At 37.9% G+C, this 26657-nt stretch overlaps 1 protein-coding gene across 1 annotated transcript; it reads left to right on the forward strand.

The window, feature by feature from the left end:
• The first annotated feature begins 3705 nt into the window (after positions 1 to 3705).
• Positions 3706 to 18677, forward strand: GPD1L (glycerol-3-phosphate dehydrogenase 1 like). The gene is made up of 8 exons (XM_015812430.1): positions 3706 to 3831; positions 8772 to 8949; positions 9969 to 10109; positions 11978 to 12116; positions 14364 to 14476; positions 15755 to 15988; positions 16595 to 16701; positions 18075 to 18677. The coding sequence occupies exons 1-8, from the start codon at positions 3779 to 3781 to the stop codon at positions 18169 to 18171; spliced, it is 1062 nt and encodes a 353-aa protein (XP_015667916.1). The 5' UTR covers positions 3706 to 3778; the 3' UTR covers positions 18172 to 18677.
• Positions 18678 to 26657: the final 7980 nt, after the last annotated feature.

The raw sequence follows: 26657 nt of genomic DNA on the forward strand, positions 1-26657 counted from the left end.
CCCCCCGACTTCCCAGAGCCAGTCACAGGGTTAACAGAATTCTTTTTCTTATATTAACAGAAAAATAGAAAATAAAGCTGTCATTCCAAAACATCATTGGACCTAAGTCTTCATGCTTGATCTTCAAGCAGCAGGGAGAAAGCAGAACTATTTAACTCGTTTTTTGCATCTGTCTTTACACAAAGGAAAAAACAGACCAACCTATCAAAAATAGTGCCATAAAAAACAGAATAGAAACACAAGTTAAGATAAGCAAGAAAATGGTAAGTGAGCACCTGTCCAGCCTACACGAGTTCAAATCACCAGGACCAGATGGATTACACCCCAAGGTTCTCAAGGAACTGGCAGATGTGATCTCAGACCCACTGAACTACATTTTTCAAAGATCCTGGAACACTGGGAAACTACCAGAGGACTGGAAAAGAGCTGATGTAGTTCCCATCTTCAAAAAAGGAAAAAAAATGGATCTAGAAAATTACAGACCTATCAGCCTGACCTCAATACCTGGGAAGATTCTGGAAAAGATAATTGAGCAACAAATCAGCAAACACCTAGAGGCAAACAAAATCATTACTAAAAGCCAACATGGGTTTGTCAAAAACAGATCATACCAGACAAATCTTATTGCATTTTTTGACCAAGTGACAAAATTAGTGGACCAGAGGAATGCTGTGGATATAATTTACTTGGACTTCAGTAAAGCATTTGATAAAGTAGATCACAACCTACTATTTGATAACATAGAAAAATGTGGGTTAGACAGCATCACCACCAGATGGATCCGTAGCTGGCTGACCGGTTGTACTCAGCGTGTGGTCCTCAATGGAACCGCATCTACATGGAGGGAAGTGTGTAGTGGGGTGCCCCAGGGCTCTGTTCTGGGCCCAGTGCTCTGCCACATCTTCATCAACGATTTGGACGAGGGGATAGATTGGGAATCATCAAATTTGCAGATGACACCAAGCTGGCAGGAATAGCCAACACTCCAGAAGACAGGCTTAAGATACAGGAGGATCTGGACAGACTTGAACATTGGGCGCTATCTAATAAAATGAAATTCAATGGTGAAAAAAGTAAGGTTCTACATTTAGGCAAGAAAAGCCAAATGTACAGGTATAGTATAAGGGCTACCTTGCTCAATAGTAGTATCTGTGAGAGGGATCTCGGAGTCCTAGTGGACAATCACTTAAATATGAGCCAGCAGTGTGCTGCAGCTGCCAAAAAAGCCAACGCAGTGCTAGGCTGCATTAACAGAGGGATAGAATCAAGATCACGTGAAGTGTTAATGTCACTTTACAATGCCTTGATAAGGCCACACTTGGAATACTGCATCCAGTTTTGGTCACCACGATGTAAAAAAGATGTTGAGACTCTAGAAAGAGTACAGAGAAGGGCAACAAAGATGATTAGGGGACTGGAGGCTAAAACATATAAGGAACAGTTGCTGGAATTGGGTATGTCTAGTTTAACGAAGAGAAGGACGAGGGGAGACATGATAGCCGTATTCCAATATCTCAGGGGCTGCCCCAAAGAAGAGGGAGTCAAGCTATTATCCAAAGCGCCTGAAGGCAGGACAAGAAGCAACCTAGAACTAAGGAGAAACTTCCTGACAGAACAATTAACCAATGGAACAACCTGCCTCCAGAAGTGGTGAATGCTCCAACACTGGAAGTTTTTAAAGAAGAAACTGGACAGCCATTTGTCTGAAATGTTATAGGGTTTCCTAACTGAGCAGGGAGTTGGACTAGATGAACTCCAAGGTCCCTTCCAACATTGTTGTTGTTGTTGTTGTTGTTATTATTATTATTATTATTATTATTATTATTATTATTTTAACTCTAAACAAAAATAATTTTATTTTTCTGTCATAGCTTCATCCTACGTTCTCTTTTTTGATTACAAAAACCACCATATGTATGGCAAGCTATTGCCCATTTAATCATGCTTACTGAATAAAACAAGTTCACACTGCTAAACCATAAATAAACATAAACCATAAATCATGGTTATATTCTATAATGTCTGGGGTCATTCATTGTGCTAGTTAAAATTATTACAGCTGCAACTATGTCTGCACAACATACCAAACTTTGGTTAATTAATCACAATGGTTAGCAGTGGTTCTCAACCTGTGGGTCGGGACCCCATTTGGGGTCGATCGACCATTTCACGGGGGTCGCCAAGCAAAGCTGTCCGCCATTTTTTTGTCCGCCATTTTTTTTCCCTTTTCCGGCAGGTGCCTTACCTCCCTTGAGCTGGGCCAGCTGGTGGTCGGCCTGCTCCGTCTCTGCCGCTTGCCAGCTACGCCTTGGCCGGCGCAGGGGGCGGAACCATGCATGTGCGGCACTCCCGGGCAGGGAAAGTCCTCGACTTACGACCGGTTGGGTAGTCCTCGACTTACGACCAGTTTAGTCCTCGAGGCATTAAAAAGGTTGAGAACCACTGGGTTAGATGGACCATAAGATAAATTTAACTACCATATTTTGTAGTCAGAATCTATGAACTGAGCCAATAGCACTTTTTTCCCACACACACACACCCCTCCAAACCCTAAACTATATAAAACAACTCAAATAATCGTTCTATGTATACATAACAGCATTCCTAAAAAAATAGTTGTTGGAATTTTTTTAATTTCCTTTTTATTTTGCTTTTCAGCAGGAAATACTTCTATTTAAACTTCATCATCTGAACCTTATTTGTGTTTTCTCTAAAGTGTTATACCTTTTGAACTTTCTTCCCGATTCCTGTTTACTCAACTTACACATCAAATACACATCTCACCATTAGAAAGTACAAAGTCTGAACACTACCCCTTTGTTGGCTATCCACTTACTTGGGTGTGTCATTGAATTTGCTAGACTGAGGTGTTGCACTAACGCTTACTGTGTTTTATTGGATTTGGCAGAGTTGGTATGTGAATCCAACCTCTGAGTTTGTAAATTAGAAGCTGAGTGAACCAGATCTTCATGTATTTTTCAACAGACCATGATTAGGATAAACCATGCTGACCAGACTTCAATAGGACTTAGGATCGAGTAAATACATATGCCTAAACTGTAACTCTGCACTTGCTCAATTGACAAAGAACTAACTTCGTATAAATGTGCTGTCATCAGCCTGCTGACCATCCCGCTTCTGTGTTTCAGACGATTATCCTCTTTTCGGCAAAACTATTGGGACTTATAAGGAATATTAAAGGAGATCAGTGCAGAGATACTTGTAGCGTCTTCAACTGTTGTAAAACTTAGAAGGTAGTTTGTTTAACCGTACTTAAACGAAATTATATAAACAGTGAAGAGAGTTTCTGGGGGAATCTAAAAGAGAATACGAAGAGAACTGCATCCACGCTTATTTAGTCATCGTAATGAATTCAGTGCAACTTATACTCAGATAAATTGAAATAATTACGGGAGATTAAATCCCCTAGACTTCTGGATTCGCCATGAATCGGATTGTACGCCTAGCCCATGCGCAAGAGCAGCAACATACCCAGGATACAAACGTAAACGTCCTGCAACGCAAACCCCAAAAAAGTGCAGGCAGAAAAGAAACACGTGTCGGGTTAGTTATCGACGTCGACTACAATTCCCAGCAAGCCCCGGACGAGGGAGTTTTTCGGCTCTTCGTGGAGGCGGGTTTGGAGGCGGGCTTGACTGCTTCGCCTATGTCGGTGCTTCATGGCCGCCGGAGGTTTCTTTGCCGCGGCCAATTGGGATTCTTGAGCTCTTTTGCCCTGGGCTCTTTTTCGGCAGGAACGTGCCCTCAGGTATTTCCAATGGCTGGAGCCTCGGCACCCTTGAAAGTGTGCATCGTGGGGTCGGGAAACTGGTGAGTGGAGAAGTGCAATTCGCCTCGGAGTTGGTAGGGGCGTCAGCAGAGCTTGCACTTTACTATGGCTGTTTTTTGTGGGGAGAAATCCCCGCATATTTCATCCCTCCACGAAAACTGACAGCTTCCCTAAACTGGGCGTGGACACATTTCCTACTAAGCCTGCTCAGGTGTTGCTTTGTCGGGCAGGTGGGGCTTTTGCACCTCACCCTGTTGCAGACGGCTTTAGGGGTTGAAGGCTGCCCTTTCCCCGCCTGATGTGGAAGTGTGGCTATTCCAAGTTAGTCCCTTCATTAGGAAAGGGGGGGCTGAGCTTGAATGTCCATTGATGGCCCTAGCATTTCGCCTCCCAAGAGTTTAAACCTAAGGCAGTTATCTACGATGGTATTCTCTCAGCCAGATCCTCCACCTGGATATGCTGATTCTTGAAATGATTGTAGATACTGTTTAACAGAGCCAAAGCTTACCTGATGGGAAAAACTTCCGAAAAAGCGTTGCTCTTGCAGTGATTGCAGTGCAAAAAAGTGTTTCCTTGCTGTATTTATTATAGTTACAAACCAATAATTCCAGAGGATAGAGCCAGTTACATTATTGGAAGTGGCCTCTGGCTATAAAAGAGGCAAATTCCTTGCTGATAATCATTAGGCGAGGGTGAACATAAAATGCAACCTTATAAGTGCCCTTATATACATTTAAGTTGTAATTCTCATCTTAAGCCCCGTATACTCATGTCGCACTATGCTGAAATAATTCTTGGAAAAATTTGCAATAGATTTTTGAAAAAAAATGCAAAAAAGAGTAGTCAAAATTATTACAAGTCTTGAACATTTTCCCCATGAATATTTTGATGTTTTAGCTTGTAAAAAATGTGATTATGGGAAAAATGCAATTGAGGTACAAAAATCATGGGTGGTAAGAAGAAAGAAAGGATTCTCTCAAAACTTTAGGCCTGAAGGCATCTAATGAAGTTGATTGGAAAGAAAGCATTTATTCATGCAGGACATACTTAACCTGCGAAATTCATTGCCACATAAGAGTCATGATGGCAACAAACTTAAGACAGCTTTAAAAAGGGATTGGATAACTTTGTGGAGGATAGTTCTATCAAGGGCTGTCACTTGTGAGTACTCAGATTAATTTGGGGTGGGACAGTATCCCTTCAGATATCAGGTGCAATAAACATTTTTGGGAGAGAGGTGTGTTTCACAAGCATGGCAGAGACCTGCACTGGTTGGTCCCAGTGAGAAACAGAGGGCTTAGGACTGGGACCAGTCTTTTCCTGATCTATCAGAATTGTTCTTGTGTTCATAAAAGTTCCTGTTAGAAATGAAGATGCTTGTTATGGAACACCACTTATCTCTTTGGGGTTTTTTTCCTCCAAAAGTAAAAACCTAAATTAATCCCTATATTTTCTAGGTCTAGAATCTGTGATATTTAATCAAACATTTGTTTCAAAAACCTTCAAAATTTTTCTGATCTGTTTTTCCCCTCACATTAGCAACATTCCAAGTGGTGCTAAGAATATTTGTTTTAGGAACAGTAGAACTTTCTGTTCTTTCTTCTCCATTTTTTTAAGGGAGAGAAAAGTATCTTACCAGCTCATTCCATTCTCTGTGGTGTAGTTGGCCGAAGATAAGAATGAGGCCTGAACATATACAGTCATTTATATGGATAATACAGATAGATCTGAATTGCCATCGCTTAGCCATGCGATCATAAAGTGTAACGTCAATGACTGCATCACTTAGCTACCACATTCCAGGAAGTCCTGGTTGTTGTTGTAACTCCAGATATGTAGGTCATTAAGCAGGAAGTGGAGGAAGTCCAGGTAAAGTGTGCAGTGGTGCTGCAGGGGAGGAGGAAACCTAACTCAGGCCAGGCGTGAATTGGGTGAGGCAGATGTTGCTCAGAAAGACCAGGGAAAGAGATTGAGGGATGTCTGCCTGAGTGCAAGAGCAGGGAGGCAAGGCAAAGAGTGTGTGAAGTGAGTGTGGATATATAAGCGCAGGCAGGCCAGGGAAAGAAGGAGTGGAGTAAATGTTTATGTGCAAATGCAAGAAAGCGGGAAAAAACAGGGCATAGGGCACATGCTAGCAAAGGGGGAAAGGAGAGCACGTCCATGTAGGCAAGTGAAGAAAAGTGGGGATGGGGGAGACTTAGACAAGCAACATGCACCTTTTCTTGCTAGCTTTCCCATTAACTTTGCTTATGGGAAGACAGTGGGGAACGACACACACAGCAATTGCATGACTGTGGGACACTGCAACTGATCGTATGGGCAAGCTGGTTACCAAGCATCCCAATTTTGATCACGGGGGTGGGTGGGGTGGGGTGAGGTGCAACTGCCAAAACTTTGAGAATCAGTTGTTAGACCCTTCGTTCAGTATTCAGCATTTGAACAGTTGATGAATGGTCGTAACTTGAGGACCACCTGCTTATCCTATCCATTAGAAGCCTATCCCTGTTTTTCAGTTGCTTCCAGGTGTAAACAAAATAGCTGTGTTCATATGACACTAAACAAAAAAAAAAAAAACCAATTAGCCTAGTATAACAATTGTGACTTGCTTATAGTCCATTGAGCCACATAAATCAAGAAAATTGAGGAGGGAGTTCCAAAACGCATTTAAATTATATTTTTGCAGTTGTTAGGTTTTTTTCCATGGAAAAATTGATATTTCATTGTGGTAATTAATATATTATCAGAAAAAGGTTAGGTTCTACAGTCCACTTGAATAATTTGAGCAATTAATAAAAAGTTTCTTTTGGTCTGTCTTTCTGACACTTCTATTCAAATACTATTACGAAATACTTAAAACTTCACTATTGTCTTAGTTTTGTTGGCATATTTTTTTCAACAAAAGCTGATGATCATTTAAATGGCTTAATATGATCAGTGGTTTGTTAGTGCTGACTTTGCTGCTTAATAGATGTAAAATTGTGTGAGTCCAATTACACATTTGGGTTACTATTCGTAGATGTTCCTGGAAGTAAAACTAGAAGATACTTTCAACACTGAGGAAATGGAACAATCTGCTCTTTTGCAATTCTAGTTCCTTTTGTTGGTTGTTAATTGAATCATGGAGTACAATAAATTACTTTACAATGGAAGCATCAGGTTAGTGTAGTGATTAAGATACCAGGCTGGAAACCAAGAGACTGTGAGTTCTAATCCTGCCTAAGACACAAAAGGAGCTAAGTGACCTTAGGCCTGTTTCTCTCAGTCCTGAGGAACGGCTGCTGGAATTGGGTATGTCTAGTTTAACGAAGAGAAGGACGATGGGGGACATGATAGCAGTGTTCCAATATCTCAGGGGCTGCCACAAACAAGAGGGAGTCAAGCTATTCTCCAAAGCACCTGAAAGTAGGACAAGAAGCAACGGATGGAAACTAATCAAGGAGAGAAGCAGCCTAGAACTAAGGAGAAACTTCCTGACAGTTAGAACAATTAACCAGTGGAACAACCTGCCTCCAGAAGCGGTGATTGCTCCAACACTGGAAGTTTTTAAGAAGAGACTGGACAGCCATTTGTCCGAAATGGTATAGGGTTTCCTGCCTGAGCAGGGGTTGGACTAGATGACCTCCAAGGTCCCTTCCAACTTTACTACTACTACTACTATTATTATTATTATTATTATTATTATTATTATTATTATTATTATTACTATTACTATTATTATTATTATTATTATTATTATTATTATTATTATTATTATTATTATTATTATGGAGGCAATAGCAATCTATTTCTGAAATCTTTCCAAGAAAACCACAGGGCCTAGACCAGGGAGTCACCAAGAGTCAACACTGGACAGAAATACTGGACAGAACAAAATAGGGGAGCTTTTTCTGCAAAGAGAAAGCTGAAAGAGTTGCAAATAATTGAAACCTAGGCTAGGGTCTTGCAGGGCTGTGGAGTCGGTAGATAAATGTTCCGACTCTGACTCCTCAGTTTTTTGTACTTCCGACTCCGACTCCAACTCCAGGTACCCAAAATTTCCTCTGACTCCGACTCCACAGCACTGGGGTCTTGGTATGATGGTCGTGAGCCCACCTTTTATTATAATGACTGTGAGATTTTTATTGTTCTTAGCTGCTATTTTATGCAATGCCATATTATTTATGTTTTTAATTATTGGATATGCTTTTGTTTTGTTAGCCACCCAAAATCATGAATATGAGATGGACAGCCACCAGGGGACAGTATACACTTTTTGTTCAGTTCAGTCGGGTTGGATTCTCAGAGCCTGCAGTTTTCTTGACTAGATTTTTCAGAATTAGTTTGGAACTGCCTCCTTCCTAGGGCTGAAAGATGGTGACTGGCCTAAGGTCACCATTGGCTTTGTGCTCAAGATGGGATTGACACTCATGGTTTTTCAGTTTCTAGTCTAATACCTAAACCACTACACCAAACTGGTTGTAGTATACATTTACTTTCATTCTATTTGAAATTTGTTGAGTTTAAATGACCATTGATCTCACTGTGGGGCTCAAACCATCTACCAGGAATTGGACTATGGCATTTGAGATGTCTATAAACAGTGCATTAGTTTTAGGAGTTTTCCTGGCATTGGAGCTTAATGGTGTTGTCCAGAGTTCAATTCCCAGTGTAGAAATTGTATAAAAACTCATAAAATAAGAGCATGGCATAATATAACAACTGTATATCTTTTTAAAAGGAAAGTAGACAGTGTATATCATTCTAAAGATAGACTCTGCTATAAATCATGTGATGATTTCTAGATAGAAAACATGCTATAGTTTCAATGAGCTCTACCACTAAGACATTTCTCTTCCAATGATAGCCCTACATTTGAAAATTATATGAATTTAACTGGACCTATTATCTGATGATTACATTTCTTCCTCATTCTTAAGTTGCATATTTTATAGCTTGTGTATTTTATAAATTTGCATATTTTGTAATGCATTTTTTATTCCAGGGGTTCTGCTGTGGCTAAAATAATAGGCAACAATGTAAAAACAATGCAGAAGTTTGCTTCTACAGTGAAAATGTGGGTTTTTGAAGAAACTATTAATGGGAGGAAACTTACAGACATCATAAATAATGATCATGAGAATGTGAAATATCTTCCTGGATATAAACTACCAGAAAATGTGGTAAATATTGGAAATGGATATATGTGGGCATTGGTCGATGTATCTCAATACACTTTCTCTTTATTCCACATGACATACAATTCCTGCGAACGTAAGAAAACTCTTTTGGAAATTTCTGGTCTTTCATGAATGTCTGCTACCAAACCAATTATAGGAAATTGGCTACCTATCACCTCACTGGATCTCAATCTTGGCTTATTAGTTTTACCTCATGGGGATAAATTAGATAACTTTCCAGATATCAAAGAAAATAAAGCAGTTTTCATTGACATGTATATATGTTAAATTTCAAAAGAACAGTTGCCATCCACCACAAAAAGTCAAACATAAGGTGCCTTCCTTTCCAATAATTTAATTAGAATGCTATGGTTATATTTTTAGCATAGCTTTTATTAAAATATTTTAAATCTATAACAAATACATTTAAGGAAAAGATACAATAAATGTCAAAGAGAAAAAGGAAAAGAAAAAAGAAAGAGAGAAAACAGAAGAATAGAAAACATGAAAAAATATTCAAAAGAAATAGCTTCCAATCGGTAGCTGCATCTACAGTTATATCAAACGTATTTCTCTCTAAGATTATATCACATTTCCATTCTGTCTACAACCTGTTCTTTCCTCAAAACCATGTCACAAGATTATTTTCTTTTTTAAGCAAAAAGTCTAGAAGGCTTTGGTTATAAGTATATTCCAAATTTGCTTATTTCTTTGTATTTGTAATTTGCTACTATGGTCAATTGAATATGCAGATATCAACACCTTGGCTATTCAATTATTCATTCCGGAAATCTATAATTTTCCAGTTTCATCTGCTGTAATACGATTTATCAACAAGTTTTGCAGAGTTTGTGTAATTTTTTTTTACTATTATTTTCAAATGGTTTCCTTTTGACCTTACTATATGAATTTGCTGTTCCTATTAATTAAATGCAATTTAAAATAAAGAATAATGAATTGGGTATCTTTGAACATGATTACACATATCTTCTTTTTTTCTTTTCCAAATATTTTTTTTTCAGGTTGCAGTCCCAAATTTGACTGAAGCTGTGAAAGATGCAGACTTGTTGGTTTTTGTCATTCCCCACCAGTTCATTTATAAAATCTGTGATGCAATTACTGGGCATGTAACAAAGCAAGCTGTTGGTATAACTCTCATTAAGGTACAGCAAATAAGATACAATTGTTTCTTTTCATGTATAAAATGATACTCTGAATTATTTACTATAGTATTCAATTTCTGTAACTGCTCTTAACAGAATCATGGAGTACAACTCAACTAAGTGACTCTGGGCAGCTTATTAAACAACTATTCAATAAAGTGTAGATAAAAAATTCTATAGAAATATAAGCCAGGGAACCTTGGTGACAAAATGTCAGTGATAGCGTCAGGAACTGCCCCTTGGCCATAATGATTCAGATTACAAGCTGAAGTCTCATTCACCCAGCCCACAGAAGCACCCAAGGGCAGCCATTTCCATGTGAAGAGAGTGGGAAGGTGGAAGGTAGAATATATTCAGGAGCAGCTGGGTGCTAGATATCAGGATAGATCAATCCAACATATGCTCAGGAGGAGGCTGACAAATTCCTGCAGTTATATTTCCACCTGTATATAATTTATTTATTTAAAACATTTGTTTAATCATCCATCTTATATTTTTCTCTGGGCAGCTCCCAGTAAGGTCAAAACAACATTAAAAAAAACCATATTGATGTTTGGAGAAATATAGAAGGCGCTCGGTTAGCACCCCTAAACCGTGTCCGAAGGGAGGGAGAAGAGGAGAAGAGAGAGGAGGGAAGTAGCTAGGTAGTGGAAAAGAGGGTGGAAGCGGGGAGGGGGCGCTGCCGAGCTAATGCTCGGCTAGCGCTCTAAACCGTGTCCGTAGGAAGAGGAGAGGGAAGGAGGTGGGATGTGTAGGAAGGTTGAAGGAAGAGGGCGGATGCGGGGAGGGGGTGTTGCCGGGCTGTTTTGTACATTGTAATATCAAGGTATGTTTATGTTTGTATGTTAAAATTAATAATATTGAAGTTGTATTAATGTATTTGTATGGGGGGTTATTTTGAAATTAATAAAAATTTATAATTAAAAAAAACCATATTATAATTATAATAACTAAATGCATTGAAAACAACAAAAACTTGGTTCTGTTGTGTAGTCATTTGTTACAGAACAGAACACAATAAAATAGAATAGAATACAGAGGTGGAAGGGACCTTGGAGATCTTCTAGTTCAACCTCCTGCTCAGGCAGGAAACCCTATACCATTTCGGACACATGGTTGTCCAATCGCTTTTTAAAAACTCCCAGTGTTGGAGCATTCACAACTTCTGGAGGCCATAACTTTCAGAGACCCTGAATGTTCCTGAACGTCCTGATGATTGTACACCTCTTTATTTCAGTTACTCAATAGACTTGTTTAGATCCTGGTTTTTATTACATGATGGTAATGACTATGCCTTTATTTCAAAAGTTACATACATGGGTTTGGGGAAAAAAAATTAGCATAAAACCAAGTTGTAGTTTTCCATCCTCTGTTTTTTAGCAAATATAAATAATGTGGAAAACTTTTTCCTTCTTTCTATGTTTTGCTCTTGTTCGCTAGATTTTAATGTATGCCCTAACTGAAAAAAAATTAGGCAGATTCAGAAATAACTATACTTTTGCCAACCATGGTGTTCTACTAAAATAATGTGATATGTTCCACCTTGTTTTTGAATAGTGCTTTTAAAATGTTGAAAGGAAACAGTGATTTAAAAAAAAGAGTGACTTTAAAATGTTGAAAGGAAAAAATGCTAAATGTTCATTTAGTACAGGACAGAATTGTATGTAAATCTGTAAATCTATGCTTAAAAATGTCATAAACTGAATATGTCTGATTGTAAGCAAACACTGCATCAGTAAAGATTAGATAATTTTATATGCTATGCACATGCCATTGTAAAGTTCATCCAGAGCATTACTGACTGCATATTCTTTTTTTTTTTTTAATGATTATCAATTGCAACCACTGCCTTCCTATGTTTCTTGCAGGGTATAGATGAAGGCCCTGAGGGACTCAGACTCATCTCTGATGTAATCCGGGCAAAAATGGGGATAGATATCAGTGTGTTGATGGGAGCAAACATTGCCAATGAAGTAGCTGCAGAGAAGTTCTGTGAAACCACAATAGGTAAATTTCAAAAAATTAACATGATGCTTTTCAATAAATACCTCCATTTCAGTTTTGCCCAATCCTTAGTATCTCCTGCATTTGTTCATATTTAGTTTGTAATCCTACCCATGGATTAGTAATAAGTAGGTGTTATTGAACTTAGTGATGCTGACATTAATAGTATGATATTGCCTACTTCAATTCTCTGTAACGGGAATAAGCAGTGAATATTTCCTTTGTGAGGATAGAAAGGATATTCCTAACTGTTATTCTCCTTTAAAAAAGAAAGAAAGAAACTCCTAAATTTCCAGCTGTGTTTTTAAAAATATCAACAGAGTTGCTGTTCATAACATTTGGGTGGGTTCAGGAATATCTACAGCAATAATCATTGGGTTTAAAATGACAAATGCAACTGAGTAATCAGATCTCTCCTCCTTATAATCAACCATTGCATGCATTATATATGTATAAAAAGAATCGGAGTTTTGATTGCCAAATCATGCCTCTCATTTTAAAGACAGTGTTTATTGCTGCAGAGGCCTCTGCCACTGCTCTTCAGCAATAACCTTTTGCTCTCAATAAAGCGGCATTTTGTTTTTCATTTCAGTAACGTTGTAAAGCCAGGGAAATTAATGAAGCCTGGGAAAATGGCCCCTTGTCATTTAACGGGAGTGCTGATTTACTACCAGCTTATCATGTACTTAAGAGCCGAGGGCTTGGCCACACAAGGAAACAACAGCCAATCATGAGCCATCAACAACTAATCAACCAATAGGAAGGCACCACATAAATATTACTCACAGAATAGCCAAAACATATATTCCAGTAGAGAGAATTCCCTGAAAATGGGCATATGTCCAAGAGCTCGGAAGACTAAATCTCTGGTCCCGGTGACTGACCCACATTTGATCTTAAAGCAGATTTCTTCAGGCAGAAGCCCTCCAAGTATTTTGGACTATAATTCTAGAATATTCAACCAGGACTGAAATCCTGGAAGTTGTTGGGCCAAGGCATCCAGAGCAAAGGTCCCCAACCTTTTGGGCACCAGGGACTGGTTCTGTGGAGAGAGGTTTTTCCGTGGACTGGAGGGTGCCTAGTTTTGTGTGTTGCCTGCATCCCGCAGATGGGGCTTCACTTGTTTGCGCAGACCGGTTGCTGACATGCCACGGACCGGTACTGGTCCATGGACCAGGGATTGGGGACCCCTGATCCAGAGAATATCAGACTGAATTATATGGTGAATAGTGCAATCCAAGATAGGTCTATTTAAAAAGAAATTCTATAGAGCAGGGGTGTCAAACTGCCGGCCCACAGGCCAGATGCATCATGCCAAAACCGCACCCACCCCATTGCCGGCAATGAAAAAAAAGTCACAATACATCGCAACACGTCACGTGACTTGCGAGTTTGACACCCCTGCTATAGAGGTTCAATGAGTCTTACTATTTGACAAGCACTAGCAATACAATACCTTGACATATATTAAGGCCTTCCAAAACCTGCATGTGCTTTTTGTAGCTGAAAAATCATGTCTTAATTATTGCCTTTGTATCTCAAGTACATCTGTTTTGTCAGTAGTATGATTCTTTCATGATAGGATAAATTAGGATTCTAGAAGTATGAAATATGTATTGCCTTGGCTGATTCAATATTAGCCAAAGGGTAAATTAGTTTTCTCTATATTTTATTCGCCATAATACACTATTTCAAAACAAAGAGGCATTTATTAGTAAAAGCCTACATCAAATAAAATATGACTAGACAGCATATAATTGAACATATATACAAGAATCATCAGGTGGCTAATCTCTAGAGATTTTCCCCAAAGGTGCTTTTCCAAAAGGCAACTGGACTTTGTTTTTTTCCTTGAAAACATTTCATTTCTTATCCAAAAAGCTTTTTCAGTTCTAACTCTTCTGAAGCTTCTTGGATAAACAGTGAAATATTTTCAAGGGAAAAACCAAGAAAATCCAGTCCAATTGCCTTTTGGAAAAGCTCCTTTGACCTGGATGATTGAGAATCTCCATAAACCTCTAGAGATTTCTCGGTCTATTTCTCATCTCTCACTAGATCTCAGCCATTCTGGTATAAATTAACAGTTGCTCTGGAATCAGAAGGATTTGGAGCATGCTGAAGATTCAACGTTTTTAATTGAGTTGTGTAAAGTTTTTCTTTTGTTTCCAACTTGGAAATGCTGAGATGATAATTAAATGACATTAGCAATTTCTTTTCCCTTTTCCTTTCCCTGCTTCCCAACAAAAACAGGGTCTAAAATCTTGGAAAATGGCCTCCTTTTCAAAGAACTTCTACAGACCCCAAACTTCCGAATAACTGTTGTGGATGATGCTGATACAGTTGAGATTTGTGGTGCTCTTAAGGTACTTTTTTCCTTTTCTAAAGAGAGCATTAAAAAACTAAATAGCCTCCCACCTACCCATAAGAGAAATGCTTGCAGAGAAATTTGTTACAAGAATTGATTTCAGTGTTTGCTTCTTCTGCAATCTTCAGTAATATGTTGATGCCAAAACTATCTTATTGGATTAATGCAAAATTTCTCTCAGTGCATAGGCACTTACATCTTCCTCTTTCTTCAAAAGCACTTTGAAATAGGAGTTTTAGATTTTTATTGTTGGTTGGTTTAATGGTAGACAAGAACTAGGGCAACTTTTTCCTTTTTAGCCAATTGTATCTCATAGGATAAAGTTGGAATTGGACTAAGTTCATGCAAGATTCACATAGAATTAAGATTGGTAACCAAGATTTGTAACCATGGTGAATTAAGATTTTTATATCTTGGTTTATAATCCTAAGTGATACTGAATGATTTCTTATATTGCAACACATTTTTTCATATCTGAATGGGTTTCCAGACAAGATACAAGGCACTAGAGCTTATAATTCTTAGAATTTCAGCCAACGTGGCCACTGGGATATAATTCATTACATAAAGGTGATAGACAACTAGTTCATGCCCTATTTAAATGCATTTCCATCACAGCAAAGAGTGATCAGATAAAATGTAAAATTAATTCTGGAAATTGATAATTGTTTAAGACTATTCAGTATTATCATACAAATCAAACTTACTTTCAGAAATCAGAATTCCCTTTCTTCAAGATAATGCAGTTGATTTACCCACCAGATAATACTGCATACTTAAAGCCAGACATAAGGGATGGCTTACCAGTGTGATTTAGAAATATGCCTGCCCCCCCCCCAAAAAAAAACAAAAGAAGCTGGGTGGGCATCCTATGGGTTAAAGAGGATGATAGGAACAAATGTACCAAAGTTCCTTTTGGGGAGTGGCTTGGCTCAGCAGCCTATTAATGAAAGATACTGTATCAATGATATATCATTTTGCGCTTGTAACATGTTTTCAAAATGCCAAATTTGCTTCCTAATCACTTTTTGTGACCTTCTGACAAGCAAAGTCAATGGGAAGCCACATTCATTTAAAAACTGTGTTACTAACTTAACAACTGCAACAATTCATTTAACAACTGTGGCAAAAAAGGGGCAAAATTCACTTAACAGATATCTCACTTAGATACAGAAATTTTAGGTTCAGTTGAGAACTTGAAATTTATGTGGCATGCATGTAACTGTAGGTTCAGTGGTTTCTTCAGTGGTTTGCCTTTTCCGTGTCTTTTATTTAGAACATAGTGGCAGTAGGAGCTGGCTTCTGTGATGGTCTTCGCTGTGGAGATAATACCAAAGCAGCTGTCATTAGACTTGGATTAATGGAAATGATAGCTTTTGCCAAAATCTTCTGCAAGGGGCAGGTCTCTATTGCTACTTTCCTGGAGAGCTGTGGGGTTGCAGATTTAATCACAACTTGTTACGGTGGCCGAAATCGGAGAGTGGCTGAAGCATTTGCTAAAACAGGAAAGGTATATTACACGTGGTGTCAGGGATACTTTCTCTCAACCCAAGAGGTTAACACATTTGGAATGATTCTTTTGTAGCTGTATCAGAAGGTAATAAGGTATGTTTTTGCACTTAGTTATAACTTATTGAGTTTATGTTTCTATAATATAACTGCAAACGTTTTTTTTATTTCTAAACCGTACTGAAATTACAGAGTGGCCAAAAGGGGCCTGTTTCCTTTGTTTTTAGTAAATATTTTTAGAGGACTCTAACTTGTGTTAAAAGGAAAATAAGAAGAAAACAAATCCCACCCAAAGGTTAGTGACCATCCTGAATCAGAACCTCTAAAAATGCCTCAGGCAATAACTGCTTTGTTAAAAGTAATAATAGAGCTAGGCAATGTCATAACCACAATGCCAGTGTATTCACAGACTATGCTAATAACAGAGTAGCTGCTAATTGTAATAAGAGTACGACTTGCTAATTGCTTGTTTTTAAGGTAGATTGGTAAAGGGCTAATGGACTAGGAAGTAAGAAGTAGGATTTCTATCTGAAACTCTTAACAGGTACATTTACATTCTTACCCATATCAATGAAACTTAGAAATACTTTTTTTTTTTAACATTCAGAGTATTGAAGAACTGGAGCAAGAGATGCTGAATGGGCAGAAACTTCAAGGACCACAGACTTCTGCAGAAGTGTATCGCATTCTTCAGCAGAAAAGTTTGGTGGAAAAGTAAGTGGGCCACTAATCTTCTGATTTCTTTCCCCTATTTTCAATCCCAGATACCTCCCAAATCTGTTCCAAAAACTTTTGGATCATTTGAGTTTGTGTTAGGAAGTAAGGACTCTTCTACTCAAGAGAGTTTGCTAGGACTGAGGAACTAGTAATTACTGAGTTATATATTTAAATAATCTCCCAATAATAATATTAATATATAAATAGTCTCATTCTGCTTGTTTTGACAGAAAACCAAACCATAATTTTATCTAGTCCTTTTAAAATTGTGTGCATGCTTAAGAATGTTTGCACACTTGATTACTTGAAAATTCAAAAAGTGTTTATCCTAAGTTCCTGCAGTAGTTTTCCTGTAGTTTATTTTCTTTAATCATAAGCAATATACCAATTTGTTTAACTTCCAGTTCCTTTTAGGAGTTGCCTTTATAATATGTTCTCCCAACCTTTCTCTGTTTTATTGTAAAAGTTACTAATAGAAAATAAAACAGAGAAACAAGACCTATATTTCATAAAGAAGTTCAAAAACTCCTACAGAATTTGATTTTCAGTTCTTGTGACTTATGAAGTTCTTGTGATTTGGAAACAAAAGTGGTTGGAACATTTGTGGCCTTCCCATAAAGCAGGGGTGGGGAACTATGGCCCTTTTATGACTTGTGGATTCCCAGCTATGCTGGCTCAGAAATTCTGGGAGTTGAAGTCCACAAGTCATAAAAGGGCCATAGTTCCCCATCTCTGCAAAAGGATAAATCAGTCTTGAAATTCTTAATATCTGGTTCCGATTTTTAACATATCCATGACGGGAACAAATAGGATATACATATGTTGTTGTTTTTCTTGGCATTTTTCCAGCATGGTTGCAGGGCCCACTTGCTTTTGCACTGAACTCGTCTGGTTCTTACAAGCAAAGCTATCAAGGCATGATGCAAGAGGGATTTTATTAATCACAGAGCCAGAAGGAGATTCGGGCTGAGAAAGAGTGACTTGTCCAAAATCATTCAGCTGGTTTCCATACTGAAGTGAGGACCAAAATCTGGGTCTTCCAATTCCTCATCCAGTGCTCCAACATGTTGGCATTCAATGAATACATTGTAAAATGAACTGGTAATTTTGCCCTGCAGAATGTAATGAACAAAAAAGAAGATATGTTTTTCCTCTAAAAATTTTATGGTGTTTTTATTGCACTATACTTTCTTAATGTAGGGACTAATCCATTTAAATATATTTGCCTGAATAGAAAAAGGAGATAACAAATCAAACAAATAAATAAATGGTATCTCAGATTTATTTTTGTCATCAGAGAATCATGAAAGTTGAACACCTATAGCTTTTATTCTCTTCTTAGTAAGATGATTACTTGTCTTATTTTTTAGGTTTCCACTATTTACTGCTGTTTACAAAATCTGCTATGAAGGAAAGCCTGTCCAAGAAATGATCTCCTGCCTCCAGAGCCATCCAGAACATATATAAAGCATGCTTTTTACCATTGTCTCATCTCCTGCCTTTTCATACTCATTCATAAGTTCAAATTAATGTAATTGGTTTGCCTACTCCATGAAGAAATTGTAGAAATATGTGTGTCTATGGATTTCTCTAAATTGTGTATTATACAACTCCTAGAATACCAGTTATTATTTTTACTGGCTAAGAGTCAGATGGCTTTCAAATATATTATGCAGAAGTTGCACACTCCTCAAACTTTGTAATCCCCTTGCCCTATTTGAAATGCTTGATGTTCCTGTAAGCATAATTCTAATGTTTCCTTTTCCAGCAGGGATTATTCTAGAACCTCCCGGTGATTTAAGGGGAAGATGCAATTAGGACAGAACTAAGGTACTACAGTACTGCAAAATTTTATTGTACTACAGATCCCATTAGTCCCAGATGCGTTAATAGCAATAAGAAGAGTTTTAGTTGTCAATATCTGGAGACCTATAAATTGAGCATATCATGCAAGGTCACCTAGAAGCTGTTTGCTAAAGTGTAGCAAGCTTCAAGAACTTGTTTTTTCAATCAGATTTGCACATCTTGTATGGCATAGATTACCATTTAATGAGAATTACTTTGGTATCATTTGATTAGTGGGAAGTGGCATTAAGATTTTTAAAACTTAAAATTAAAGAAATGGAGATTTTTCAGATGTCCTTTTTAAGTTATTGTGGTCTTTTAAAAAAAAACAAACTGGCTTGCCAATTCAGTAAGTGTATGGAAGTGCAATTCCTTAGGATTCCTGCTTTATTGGGATGTGATGGGAATTGTATTCCTAAGTGGTAAGATTGCTATTTAAGGCAAAAATTGCCCTCCAATATTTATCCCTTCTCTAATTTTCCATTCAGCTTTCTCGATTTTCTCTACCTAAGCCTCTTTGTATTTTAGGTAACAAATCAAAGCTTTTTTGATCTAGCAGTGATGCTTAACATCACACATTTTTAAACAATACATAATCCTATGGATTTATATATGCAGCTTCAAAGCTGCTCTTATCCCAGCTGAATAATATTAAGGAGATTATGATATAAGTATACGTATGAAGATGAGGCATAACTGTGTGAAAGTTTTTACATGTTTTGTAATAAGATTGCAACCCACTATCACTCAGATTGACCCGCTGACCAGAAGTTCTTTCAGGTGGAATTTAACAAGCAATCTGCTATTATGCTCTGATGTGCAAAACTGTGAAGGTCGCTGGAGGTTGGTGTAGAATCTTTGTTTCCTCAGCATATTGTTTGTCCATTTGTGGGATTAAATTAGAAAGGGCCAAAAAGAGTTCTTTTCTCCAGCAAGGTTCCAATATGGGAGTGTATAGCTCAGTGATGGCGAACCTTTTAGAGACTGAGTGCCCAAACTGCAACCCAAAATCCACTTATACATCGTCGAGTGCCAGGTGGGTGGAGCCCATTGGCTGGACGTGACCAATTGGGTGGGCGTGGCCAATTGGGTGGGCATGGCTGCAGTGGTAACGGCAGACTGGGTGGGACTAAAAAGTTCAATCAATCAATTCCAACTTTGCAATAACTTTTTTTCCCCCATGAGTAGTTGAAATTGACTGATTGAACCTTTTTTTTTTTTTTGCACATAATGGCAGAAGCTTAAAGCGAAAAGGTTTTATAAAACCCAGCTGAAGGCCTAGGATTGGGGCTACGACGTGCGTGCCCACAGAGAGGGCTCTGAGTGCCGCCTCTGGCACCCGTGCCATAGATTCGCCACCACTGATATAGCTTTTCTATTGAACTAACAGCAGCATGTGTGCTTTGCTTTTACACTATCCACCAGTCCAGTGCTTGAGATACAGAATGGACATATATACCAGCCTTTCACCAACCTGGAGAGTGCAGACCAGTAAAAATCTGAAAAGTGTTGTCTCCACACAGTTGAATACTACCCACTTGGGAAGCCTAGTGCAGAGGAGTTGTTCTGATTATATCCAAAGTGAATATAACTTGTGATTCCCATTACTCTGCAAATGTTCCTTACTACAAAACATTACTATTTTAGCTGTTTTTATTTTGGTGCCTTTTTTTTTGCTTATGTTTCAATTGCTATTTGAGTTGCCTTTGAAAATCCATTTAGCAGGAGCCCACTTGTTAGATATGACTGTCTAGAATGGGAATAAGATGTTTTTGGAAAAAAAATGATAAAAATTATGTTGGTTAAATAAGTAATAGTCTGATTAACAAACTATGTAAAGCTATCCTCTCAATTGCTGCCTTCAGATCTGTGGAATTACAACATTTGTCATTTGTGACCAACATGGGTAGTCCAATATTTCTGGAAGGCATGTGATTGGGGAAAGCTGATCTAATGTATATGAAATTAATCATGTGAATACTAGTCTTCTTGATTATTATTAAGCTAAAATTAATACCTTGTCTTAGAATAATAGAATTATAGGGTGGAAGGGATCTTTGAGGTCTTGCCATCCCAGACAAATGGTTGTCTAAATCTTTTCTTGAAACTCTCCAGCAATGGAGCACTCACAACTCCAGGAGGCAAGCTATTCCACTGATAAATCATTCTCACTATCAGCAAAGTCCTTATTTCCAGACTTCCTCTGAACAGCTCTGGTCTCACTGTTATGGAGAATAAATCAAAGCCCTTGAAGTATTGGAAGATTGCTATCATGTGTCCTCTGAACTTTCTCTTCATTAGTCTAGAAATGCTAGTTCCCTTAGCCATTCATTACAATTTAGCTTCCAAACCTCTCATCATCTTGGTTGCTCTTCTCTACACTTTTTCTAGGGCCTCAGTATCTCTTCTTCAAAAAGCCAATTTATTCTTATAACAGCCTCATGAGGAATTAGGCTGAGGACAATAAGCAGCTGAAAGTTGTTCAGTTTGCTTATAGCTGATTGGCAGGATTTGAATCAAAAACTCCATTCATACTTTTGGACTACATTTATTTTAAGTATACTCCCTGACCTCAGAGCATTAATTTAATGATTTATTCTCCTGTTGAGTTCGTTCATTCATTTACTATGAATTGTCTGTTTTAAGTGCCCTGAATAAAATCATTGCATGATTTTTGAGATAGAAGAGGCTGACTCAAGCACAATCATTTGTAATTGGGATCACACTGAAAATTAGGAAATCAAGTTTTTTTTTAAAATTTTCTATATCATTGTTTTTCTTCCCTTACAGAAAATGTTAGAAAATTATTTTGAGCTACAAGCCTCTGAGTTTTCTATGGGTAGCATAACACACAAAGTGGAATCTAGAATGGTAATTTGGTATAAGACTGGAGAACCCAGGATCCTGCAAATGTTGCAAGACCCCTCTTCCAATTAGCTCCAATCAGGTGATCAGGGGAAGTGGGAGCCATATTCCAGCAATGTCTGGAGGGACACTGAATTCCCACTCTTAATGTAGAAGGAAAGCAGCTTCTTTTTGAAACAGTCCAAATAATGCTTGTTACTTGATCCAAATTTTTCTCAATTTGGAGGCTTCCACATGTGTTGAAACCAGATGTAGTCCCAGCACATCTGGAAAGCTGTCAATTGGATGTAGCTGTTCTATCCCAATGAAAACCTGATATACTTTGCTTCAAGCAGTTAAAGCAATGTTTTGGTTGATCAGTGAAGATGCTCATAACTTAGAATGGCTTGAATACAAGATGGTAATGAAAAAATGTTTATACATTTGAAAAGGCACAATTGAGAAAAAGCTGATATCATAAAACACATATTTTTCTTTATAGTATCAAAGCCTACTAGACGTAATATGAAGGGACTGCTTTTCTTTTATTACTGAATCTAGATTAATATTTCTGCCTTTAATTCTAACATTCAATATGTATAGCCATTTTGTATATGTGTTTGTAATATGCAAAGAGCTGTGTAAACTGTGGTGAATTATGCATATTGTCAAATTGTTTAAAACTATTTATCCCATTTTACTCCTTTTTCCCCACTTGATTTTTAAAATCAGGTGGAAGTGTTAGTAAAAAATTTATCTATGTCACTCACTGTTATTGTTTTCAATAAAACATAACTTTCTGTGTTTCTTACTTGTACAATCAGTGTTTAGAATTTGTTACTCTCTCAATTATATTTGCCACATTAATTTCTTCAGAAAGGGAACAGGAAAACAAAAGGTTAGAAAGTGCTAATGTCTTTGTCCTGTTGCCTAGTTGATTAAAATAACATAGCCAGTTACAAACAGAAATTCAGGTAACACAAGAGTTGACCTAATAGTCTTCAATAGTAGTATTTTTATTTGATATCTACATATTTAATAAGTACAAAACATATTTCCCCCACAACTTGTATCAAGACTTTTATTAATGCTAGATAAAATATGAAAAAGTAAAATAAGTTGAGGAAAGGATGGAAGGACATCTGCATATTTGTGGTCAAACATAGCCTATCAAAGTATATCTCTAAGGCTACAACACAAAGTACACTTACTTTTTTAATGGTTCTTATTTCTGGGTAAACATACATAATGTAGCTTTAAGTCCATTTTGAAACTGTTTTATAGGTAGTCCTCAACTAACAGCCATGATTGAGCCCAATTTCTGTTGCTAAGCAAAGCAGAATTTAAGTGAGTTTTGCCTCATTTTATTATTTTTTTCACAGCTGTTAAATGAATCATGTGATCATTAAGCAAATCTGGCTTCCCCCATTGACTTTGCTTGTCCAAAGCCAGCTGGGAAGGTTACACATATGGTGATCACATGACCCCCGGGATAGTGCAACTGTCATAAATACATGCCGGTTTCCAAGTACCCAAATTTTGATCTGTATAATAATGGAAAGAAGTGTATATGGATTGCTTTATGCTAGGCTTTTGCCCAACACTATATTGAACGTAGATGATGTTGGTTACCAGCAATCGATACACACTTCTTCATGTCCACATTTTGTTGCATAATGTGACCATCGGAGGCCATTACTGTACAAATCGCAATTTTACATACTGGAGCGGTGATGGTAGCACCTTTCTTTCATTCTGTATTCCATTCTAGCTCTGATACTAAGCTGTTATTCTGGAACAAACACACTTTTCACCCTCTGTGAGATCTAAGTAAAATAGACTTCCCCAATCTTGTGTCCTCGTGGTATGTTTGTTGCAGGAGAATTATAAGGTTAATAATTGAATACATTTGGTGGGTACTGATGGGTAAAGCTGATATAGACATTTAAAAGAAGTTTAAATCAGATCGTTTTTCTAGTCACAAAACTGGAATAATGGCAATAGTTATAATGCCAAGAGAATTTTGGTAGTCTATGCTTTTTAAAAGCTTTTTTTTTTCAAAAATATTTATATCTGCCAAACTCTTACTGCAACCATGAAACAACAATGGAGTACTAGAAATTAAAAATCTAATATTCTAATTGGACCTCAATAAAAAATTGGACATATGATTCATTTCATTTATGCTCTGTGGAGCTCAAAGCAGACATTCTACTTTGTTCTACTCTCAAAACTATTCTGCAAGTACAAGTCAGTTTAAGAATTAAGAATAAACAACCAACAATGGCCAAATACAAACCCCATGACAATAATTGTTATCAAAAGCATATAGAAAAATACAAGATAGTGCCATGAGATAAGGCAGGTTGAACCATAGATGGTATGCTTTTAAGCTATAGGCCAGTGGTGGCGAACCTATGGCACGGGTGCCAGAGGCGGCACTCGGAGCCCTCTCTGTGGGCCCACGTGCCATTGCCCCAGCCTTGCCTACCCCGTGACCCCCTCCTCACCAGCAGCCCCCCTGGAGGAGAGTCGACCCCGAGCGTGACCCATGCGGAGCAGTGTAGCCAAGGACATGGCAGCCAGACAGAGTAGACAAGACTCTGCCCTCACACTCCATTGTGCACAGTTGATGTTGCGGGACGTGGGCAGAGGGCGTGGCTGCCATGGCGCTGCTGGGCGATCTGCAGCGGGCCCTGGAGGCGGTGAGTGGCCCTGCAGGCAGGTGGGGTGGGGATGGGGCAGGGGGTGGAGCGGGGGCAGGGCCAGTTTAAAAGGTTCGCCATCACTGCTATAGGTCGTCTGATTACTTGAAATAGGGATGAGCCACATATCAGTTACAAGGAACACCTAATTTTCTAGGACAGCCCTAGAAAATAGCCTTAAGTATTTGAAACTAGTTACATATATACTAGGTTCCAAATTTAATATATAGTAATTCAAGATGTTGTAGAAACTTCTAGCAATCTACGCTGTATTGATCAGAAAGATATGGCCATCTATATCTGCTGTATCTACAGAAAGTCCTCAAATTACAACCATTCATTTAGTGATCATTCAAGCTTACAATGGCACTGAAAAAAGTGACTTATGATTGTTTATCATACTTAAAATTGATGCAGCATCTCCATGGTCACATAATCAAAATCTGAGCACTTGGCAACTGGCATGTATTTATGACAGTTGCACTTTTCCAGGATCATGTGATCACCTTTGGTAACCTTCCCAGCTGGCTTCCAACAAGCAAAATCAATATGATTCACTTAACAACTGTGACAAAAAAGGTTGGGGCAGAACTCACATAATAACTGCCTTCCTTGGCAATGGAAATGTTGGGCTTAATTGTGGTCAAAGACTAGCTGCAGCTGTATAGATGTTCAGATAACTTAGACCTTTCACTACAGCTTTAAAAGAGCAGTAAAACCAGTGAGTTCTGATATTTTTGTTTTACAGGAAGATGACATTTTGGATTTTAACTTTGAAATCCAAAGAATATTTGTTTTGGGAAATTTTGTTGTTGAATTGATAAAATAGATACATTAGAAAACTTGCTTTTTACAGTTCTGTAATCCCTTAATTTGGGGTAGAGTCAGGGTGACTGGATGGAGCTGAGTATTTACTGGCTGGATGCCCATGTGGAGTTTGCAGCAGATATTTCTTTCTTTGCGCCCTAGGAGAGAAACATCTGCCGCTACCTAGGATTGAACTCTCAACCTTCCAAATGGGAAGCAAGAGCCTTCACAACTAGGCCACCACGTCACTCATGATAAAATAGATACATAAATGAGTGAATAATATAGTGAGCAGCAAGTTCACCAGGTTAATAATTACATTCATTTTCCTTTTGTGCATTATAAAATGCATGTCTAATTTAAATTACACTTACCGTGATATAAATTTAAATTACTTAACGTGAGAACGTTTCCTCCTCAAAGAACCCTAAGCATTACATTCCTTTAGACACTAATGGAATTCAAGCTAGCTATTAATAAATATCTTACAACTTACCACAATTTAAAACAAGAGTGGACACATTTGAAATGTTGAGACCATAAAGGGGATCAACAAACCACAAAGACTCATCCACCAGAACTGGTGGAATTACTCTTCTTTTAGTCTTCCATGATGCTCTTTCCCACCCATGGTGTTCACAGGGTGATCAAAGAAATGATAATGCCATCTGCAATGCATATAAAAAAGGGACAGAGCTTTAGTTGTGCAGTCACAGCCTCCATATTGACTTTTTTGACCCATGTTGCCACTCACATTTAATTTTACAGGTTGCAGTCTTCCATTGCTGCTATTTTCCAAGAATACCTGAAGAAGTGTAAAGGTAAAGGAGTCTCTGCAGATTTTTACTTCGCTAGTTCATCTCCGTTTCAAGGCTACTGAGTCAGCACTGTCTGAAGACTACTTACATTTGCATGCTCTCTGTCAGGTTGGTAGGAGCTGGGGCAAGGATGGGAGCTCACCCCGTCCTGTGGCACTCAGGTCTCGAACCTGGTCTGCTGGCTTTCCAGCCAACAAGCACAATGTCTTAACCACTGAGCTACCACACCACCTGAAGAGGTGTATGTGAAAAAACACTTTTGTAAAGAAAGATAGTAGAAGCTTGTGCTTTGTTTTCTATTAATTAAATAGTTTTTAAAATTAAAAGTAGAAGTAGAAGGCAAGAAGTTGTCTTCAGACACACTAAAGCCAGGACATGCTATTGCGCCTCATAACTACATTGAATCCAGAAGAGAAAGATTTCCTTATTTGGATTTTATGGAGATTTTCCCCATGTCAAAATGATCTATTTTGATCTCCACAATGCAGGAATCTTAAAAGTCTTTTCACTATTCCTCATTCTTTACACATCAGAAGTAATTCTTTTCCTATGTTGACTGACAGAAAGTAATGAGGAAACTGGAATAAGCTGCCAAGAAATACTCCTCAAATGGTAACTTTCTGTTGCTATAGCTAAGGCCTCCAGTGCACCATCAAAAGTCACAAGTGCTTTTGACATGGTGATTTAGGTAGCTGCTGTATGGCTCTTAACTTTTCATACTAACATTGTTGCTAAGTGCTTTAGAGCAATGTTAGCTTTGTACAGAAAGTTTCCATTATATTGGAATCATTCTCCCCAATGATTACTATTGGTTACTATTTGTTATTACTGTCTGACACACATATATATATATATTCAGCTGAATGCAAAAGTTTTGATACCTGAGTCAAATTTTATGTTTCAAGGGTCCTTTTCATGACAGAAACTTTTGCTG

This window comes from Protobothrops mucrosquamatus, unplaced genomic scaffold (genome assembly GCF_001527695.2).
Source record: "Protobothrops mucrosquamatus isolate PMUCROS unplaced genomic scaffold, P.Mucros_1.0 scaffold83, whole genome shotgun sequence".
Lineage (NCBI taxonomy): Eukaryota > Metazoa > Chordata > Lepidosauria > Squamata > Viperidae > Protobothrops > Protobothrops mucrosquamatus.